General features: G+C 39.8%; 1 protein-coding gene across 2 annotated transcripts in view; it reads right to left on the reverse strand.

Annotated features, from left to right (window-relative positions):
- Positions 1-283: 283 nt before the first annotated feature.
- The window catches only part of LEKR1 (leucine, glutamate and lysine rich 1), a 209445-nt gene continuing 202007 nt past the window's right edge, over positions 284-7721 (reverse strand). For both annotated transcript variants that reach the window (XM_010839868.1, XM_010839869.1), the window contains one exon: positions 284-2070. In XM_010839868.1, coding sequence (XP_010838170.1) covers positions 1657-2070 — 414 coding nt within the window. In that variant the 3' untranslated portion in view covers positions 284-1656. The remainder of the gene's footprint in view (positions 2071-7721) is intronic.

Consider the following 7721-nt stretch of genomic DNA (forward strand, 5'->3'; position numbering starts at 1 on the left):
CAAAAATAAAGATTGTTGGGGTGACCTCTAAGATCCTTTCTGGCACACCACCATTAGATGATATGTTCTCTAAGTCACTTCAGTCGTGTCTGACTCTGTGAGACCCCATAGACGGCAGCCTACCAGGCTCTTCTGTCCCTGGGATTCTCCAGGCAAGACCACTGGAGTGGTTGCCATTTCCTTCTCCAATGCATGAGAGTGAAAACTGAAAGTGAAGTCGCTCAGTCGTGTCCGACTCTTCGAGATCCCATGGACTGCAGCCCACCAGGCTCCTCCATCCATGGGATTTTCCAAGCACGAGTACTGGAGTGGGGTGCCATTGCCTTCTCTGGAAACAGCCTAGATTAGATCAATCCTTTGAAAGGATTGATTAGAACAATCCTTTGAAAAACTGGAGATAGACTTGATTTGGCTTAGTAACATTTTTTTTTTGCACATGGGAGGGATTCCAGGTATCTTTAGATTCTCTCATCTACATGGTGGCCAAACCGAAGAGAGTTTTATGTGCCATATTTCACATGTTAGTATCATCCTAATCTGAGAGTAAGAAGCTTGGGAATCCATGATGCAGTCAGATGAAAGATTTGAATAAAATCAGTTATAGAAGAAAAACACATGTTTATTACATGGAGAAAAGGATAGACAAACACTAGCATAAGGTAAAGAGTTGCCTTTTACAAACAGGAGGAGTCTAAAGCTTTATGATTATGTAAAATAGTTGGTCTGGTTTCTGGTTTTAATTTTTCACTCTGAAAATAGAAAACATGCTAACAAGATGACCATTTCCAGGGGTAATAAAATTTGAATCACAAATTAGCACTATGTGCCTCTACTAAACTGTCTTGAATTAGTTCTCTACAATAGCTACAGAATGCCAGTTAAACCCAAAACTTGACCTGGAGAACCAGAGAGCATTTAATGGAGAAAATCTCTACCAAGTAAGACTTTCATGGCTAGGCTCCTTGTTATTTAAAATCATCTCCATAGTTTTAGAAATAACCCATCTTTTTCTTGAACAGGAGTTGCTGTCCCTTTGTCTTCCTGAAGATTACCTATCATTACAACTGACCTTGCTTAAAAAGAAATTAGATTAACCAATTAGATTGTGAGGTGAAATGGAGAAAATTTGGTGATGATGAAGTTTGTGAATATTTGAACTAATAAGCAGTTTGAAAATGATCAAATTAAGGACTAAAGTCCTTTCATTTGCTATTTGGAATGCTAATTTCATCTATTTAACCTATTCAACAAACAAATGAACAACCACCAACAAAACCAATATAATCTTTTTTTTTGGTGTAGAAATAGATCTGCTTATAATAGTGCAAAAAAGTAGAAAAGATGCTATGGGTGAAAAATTTTACCTATGATCTCTAAAAGGGCATATTCATAGAGCACATCGAAACACACAATACATAAATACAGAGATTGGGTGTCTGGAATACCAACAACTTCATTATCTGTTGCAGTTTCAAGGGCCTCTTAGAAAATGTGGCTTCACAATTCGTTAGCTTGTCCAATTGTTAAAAATATCTTAAGTATGCATTCTCAATCTGCAGAAATAATTTGAAGTTTGTCATTCTTAATTACAGTGGGGGCTGTGAACTCCGGCAAAGACAGAGACTCTGTGTGGAGCTGCTCCTGACTTCGGCTCCATCACTGCTGACTCAGTCTCCTCCTCAGAATAGCAGCCAGTCTCTGCCTGGTCTCACTGACTGAAGATGATCGACCCCGGGGAGGATGTGGCTGGGGGACTGTGGGCAAACCTGAGCTGCTGACCCTGTTGGGCTGAGAAAAGGCTGGAGAAGTGGTGGGCTTCGACACTCCAGGCAGGCCAGGGATTTTGATTACTTTCTCAGAGTGCAGTCTTGCAAGCCTTCTCTCTCCCTGACCACTCCCAGCTGCAGCAGAGGACGTTAGGCTGCCCTGGCTGAGGGAGCACGGTGACAGCGGCAACTGTCCGTTCAGCTTCCTGAGCTCCAGGAGTTGTTCTCTGGCTTGACTCAAAGCCTCCGTCAGTTCAAAGCGTTCTTCACACTCTCTACGAACTGTTTCCTGAAGAAAAGTGTTCTGAAATGATAAAAAGGAAAGAAAAATCAGCCATAGCTTTTAATAGTGTACATATGGACAGTTACTGGCAATATAAATTGATAACTGAACTGGAAATCAGAGGTCTGTGTTCTCTGACAGGGACAAATGAGTCAAAAATGCAAATGGTTTGTGAAGATGGAAAGAACTTTAAGAGAATATTTGGTTCAACCCTTGCAGTTTGCAGAAGAGGAATCAAGAGTCAGGGTCACTCAGATGTTAGTGGTGCTGGAATCCAGAATGCCTACTTCAGTAGGGTTTCAACTCCTTTGTGCCTGAGACAGTCTGTCCTGCACATGTGATGTCTAATAAATATCTGTAGTGTCATTATGTTATTTTATAATGAAGGGAAACTGCAGTACATAAGACAGATAAAAATTGCTTGAATTAGAAAATTGAGAGAATAAAATATATCAGCTGTAGCATTTAGATAATAAAATCAGTGATTTTATGTGATGCTTTCTCAGAACTTAAATATACTGATGATTTGCTCTTTTGTGAGATATATATCAAAATGAAGAACAAAATCTGCTTTGAACTTCATTCAGCAATCACATATCAAGTTACTAGAAGCTATAGTGGATGTAGTTCCTGCTCTCAAGAAGTTTGCACCATTGTAAGTTTGAGTAGAGCTGCTTCTTACATCCCCAACAGAGGTTGGAGCCAAGGGTAGAAGCAATGGGGGTTAAAGAGACAGAAGAATTTTTTCGTAGCCAGAGCTGTCTAAGGATACTCTGAAGGGTTGAATCTCACTTGACTGGGAAGTACTGGAGCAAATTTAAGCTTCAAATATGTGACTAGACTAGAGATCATTACAACTTCTTCAAACAGTGAGACTCTGCATTTCTAGTTGAAAAATGATAGCCATCTTTCATCTATGGAATTCATCAAAATTACTTCAAGCTCCGTGGTAAAAATTGGGTCTTGGATCTCCCTAATGTCTTGACATTCATGTCTGCAGGATGTCAGAAAAGAGATTGAAAAGTAAATAACTAAAAATGGTATCCAGGAACTTCTCTGCTGGTCCAGTGGTTAAGAATCTGCCTTGCAATGTAGGGGATGCAGGTTCCATCCCCGGTCAGGGAATGAAGATCGCACATGCTGTAAAGCAACTGAGCCTACAGGCAGCAACTACCGCGCCTGCACACTCTGGTGCCCAGAGGCCAAAACTAGAGTCAGTGTGCCATAAGAAACAAATAAATATTTTTAAAAAAGAAAGAAAATGATATCCAAATAAGTAACTACAGTTAAAGTGATCATGCTACAGGATTCTTCAGCTGAAAATGACTTTCTACCTGGTTAGCTTGTTTGTAAAAAACAGCCAAGGCATTCCCAAGGCTGAAGCTCGGTGGAAAGCGTCCTCCTAAGTGCTTACTGACTAATCTGCTGTCAGTAGAACTAAAAACAAAGCATCAGGGAAAGTAGCATCTTCCTGTATTTGAGCTCCTTGTGATTACAGTCAGAACTCCATTTGATTCCAAATTTGGTAATCAAAACTGAGGAATATGGAGCAATTCCAGATTAACAGTTGCACACTAATATTCTATCAAATCAGTGGCATGTCTGGGTCAAACAAACTCTCATCATTTACATATATTAGCAGTAGACATACATGATCCACATATTCACATATTTTTTTTTAAATAATAGGGGTTAATTACTCAATTCCAGTTAATTTTTTTTTTTTTTTTTTTTTAGGGACAGGAGACCAAGGATGGTGTTTGTGGCTTTATCATCTAGTTCTCATTAACTCTTCCTGAAATATTTGTTGAAAAGGCAGGAGAAGGAGGGCTAGACAAGAGGTTAATAAAGTGCCTTGTTAGGTGTCTTCTCATTTCCTGCTCCCAACAATTATATTTGACCAAGAAAGACACTGAAGCCCATACTTGCTTTGTAATTTGCTGAGAGTAACCAGCTTGGAAATGGTGGGGCCCCTGTTTGCCGCTAGAGCCAGCTCCAAGCTGCTTATGCCTAAATTAAGTGTCTAATTAATTATATCAAGCAGGCAGGGGCCATTTTGTTCCAGAACAATGAAGCAATAAAAAACAGTAAGACATCGCATCTGGTTTTGTCCAACTTTTCTAAATTTAAACTTTCTTTTAAAAGGAAAAAGCATCTATGCATTTTGTTCTTTGTCTGCTAGTAGTGTACGCAGGCAAAATGTATTGAAGTGGTTACATTTATGAGGCCTTAAATAAATTAGCATAGAAATTTCCTCAAATAAGAAAGCTATGGGAAAGAGTTAATTTTATTTAAATATGTATAAAAGAAATTATAGAAGTTAACAATGTGGTCAATAAATGGGTGACGTGAATAAAAGGTGCACAAATATGGACGGATAAAGTGATGGACGATATGACAACAAGGGCTCTCATTAAAAGGAAAAGAAAACTCAATCCATTTACAAAATTAAATTCAAGTCTCAAAGGAAAGGAGTAGTACTCTGTGGAAAACATCTTAAAAGGAAGTTACTCAAAAGCCATTTCAGGCAAGTGACACTCCATTGAAGGAGAAAACGAAAAGGTGGAGTGAACCCAAAGATGTCCTGGTAACAAGTACAGTGGGAGAAAAGTACCTGCCAACTCCAGACTGAATTTTGGAAGTGCTGGGCCCACTGCTCTGGAACTCATCCTTCTTCAAGGCTATTTGCTTCCAGAACAAAGGACAAATTCTCTTCATTATTCCCCAAATTGGGAGAACCTCTAAACTGAGACTAGGATCCAAAGATAGGTCTTCTATTTTGTCTTTGTTGTAAACACTAAGAAATCTCAGATGAATCTCACATACCTGTATCTCCTCTGACACTTAATATTACCACCTTCTTTAACATTTGGATTATAACTCAATTTTGTAGTTCAGGTGTTAGAATTTATTCAATTGTGAAATAAATAAATGAAATAGAACACATCGAGTTTTGGGGATTGCTGTTTCAGAGTTGGAGTGTATGTGACAGGGCATGACAGGAGCACACGTGGATGTGGCCAGAGTCAGTGAGACACTTTAGTGGAAAGTTCCATATGTGAAAAAGAATCATTACTTGTGGGTAGATGGGATTGCTGATGTTTTTGTCAGGTTAGGTTGTTTTAGAATTTTAATATGTATTTTCATTGAACAACATGGGAAAATATCTAAGATGGAACATGTTCAGTAAGACTGAAAGTCATGGGCAAATACGAGAATAATCAGTGAAGCTACAGCATTCTAAAAGTTTTAGGTAAAAGCATCTTTGGCCATATTTTAATATGGCAAAATAGTGTTATCACTGGATTGCAACTAAACTGTAAGTCAAAATGGAAAAGAAGGCATGAGTCAGATGAAGAGAGGCAGTGGGTTTTCCAGGCAGAGTGGGCAGTGATGCAAATGCCCGGCAGTGAGAGAGGGAGAGTCACATCTTGGAAGATACATGGCTTAGTATGACCCCAGGTCAGAGTGCAGAGAACTGGAGAGACCAGGGCTGAGGCAGGGAGAGCAAGCAGGATCAGATCAAGGATGACTTTGACACCCTGCTAATAGTAGAGTTTTAACTCAATTCTGAGGGCCATATGCAGTCCTGAAAGATTTATTTAAGCAGGGGCTGGCATGGTCAAATTTACAATAAAGGAAGATCCCTTTGCCAGTTCTGTAGAAAGTAGCCCTGAGTGGGGAGGGATGGGAAGAAGGAAGGATAGGAGGTCAATTTTCATGCAGCAGGTTCATATCCCAAGTGCCCCTTGGTTGGGGTGGTCTAGGAGAAGGGGAGCTAGCATTCCTGAGTCCTTAACCCATGCCAATTGGGTGAGAACATTATCTATAGATATGCCTACAACATTTTCAGATGATGGCCACTTTGAACAGACTTAAAATATGGCACTCCTACTGGGAAAATAAATGTCAAAATGAAAATATAAATTAGCTCACCATCTGTATGAAATTTCTAGTATTAAAAAAAATGGTCAATTTCCCCCACTCTTTGTAATATAAGAATGGTTTATTTTTATGTTTGTTTTCTTTTTTATCCTTAGAGACAGCTGGATTGCTTTCAATTCCAAACACAGTGGAAGAAGCAAGACAAGGCTTTGCTGGATTACTTGATCATTCTGAAGGTGAGAATTCCATTTGTGATGGCAATCCGCTGTATTTGGCATAATTTTGGGGGAACATGCCAGGAAAGCAAGTTCTCAGTGAAGAAGCAGCACAGATGGGTATCTTTGTCCATGCTTTATACCCAGTGAGGTCTGAACCAGTCATGCAGTGATCAGATTACAATTTCCGCCAACCCAAACTAGATCTCTCCCAGGGTGAGTAGGTGGCTGGCCAACTGGGTGGGGAGCTGAGGTGAAAGGAGACTCTGTGGAAAAGGTGTGGAAACCAGAAAGATGAGTGGGTGTTAGCAAAGGATATGCCCAACCTTCCACTTAAGACTTCTGTTCAGCTAATCTGATCAGCCAAAACACTGCAGGAAAACAGTGGAAATGGCCTTTTGGTAAGGCAGGGAGGAGAATCTGAATAAATTCCCAGGAAAGAAGCAAAATGGATGTTAGGCGGGTTGTTCTTAAAATTGTTTTCTATGCTTGCAAACATAATGGACACTGTGAAATAACCATGGCAGACATACTAAAACAGAAGAAGAGATGGAGGGCAATAGTCCCTTGAACTGATAGCCTTCAAGAGCAGATTTTAGAATGGAGAGGAAGAGGCCATGAAGACATAGTGTTCAGGATTTACTTTCTAAGTCAGTAAGCTAATTTTAGTTGAGACTTAATTAACATTAATTAGATACAACAAAAACAGTTTCTCCATATTTTTCTCATTCTGTCAAATTTTTGGCATCCATACTCCATACCAGGGCTGACTCTCCAACACGTGAAAGACAGTTTTGCCTGGATCTCCCTCTCCATGACTGGAGACCCTTGGTCTGAGCCCCCTACCCCTCAGAATAGCCCCTCTCCACCCACCACCCCATCTGCCCCTGTTCCCTGTGAAGCTGGAAGGCAGAGAGCCTCCATTTACCAACCCTTTACTCTTTGGAAGACACTCCAGTGTTCTCTTTATTAGGTTCAAATTGAGTAGTTCTCAAAAATGAGAACTACTCACTTTTTAATTGACTCTCTTTGGTTTCTCATAAATGGAGTTACCAGAGAAATGTGTGCCATTTTTCTCTACATCAAATAAATATACAAACAAATGCATATCCTAACACTAGGCATATTCTTCTTGCAGAAAAGCTATTTATGTTTTCAAATGTATGTATTCCTAAAATTTAATCTTAGAGTTTACATAAATCCATCCTTACCAGATGTGTTAGTAACATTTCCTAAATAAATAGGCCTTCTTTTTTAAAAAATAGGCTTCACATTTGGAGCATCCCTGGTGGCTTAGATGGTAAAGAATCTGCCTGCAATGCAGGAGACTTAGATTTGATCCCTGGGTTGGGAAGATCTCCTGGAGGAGGGCATGGTAACCCATACCAGTATTCTTGCTTGGAGAATTTCATGGACAGAGGAGCCTGGCAGGCTACAGTCCATGGGATCTCAAAAGAGTAGGACATGACTGAGCAACTTTCACTCTCACTTTCACTTTACATTTGGAAAATATTGACAACACCAAAAATTTTAAAACTCATCCAGGGGCTTCCCTGGTGGCTCTGTGGTTAA

This window comes from Bison bison, unplaced genomic scaffold (genome assembly GCF_000754665.1).
Source record: "Bison bison bison isolate TAMUID 2011002044 unplaced genomic scaffold, Bison_UMD1.0 scf7180017864135, whole genome shotgun sequence".
Classification (NCBI taxonomy): domain Eukaryota; kingdom Metazoa; phylum Chordata; class Mammalia; order Artiodactyla; family Bovidae; genus Bison; species Bison bison.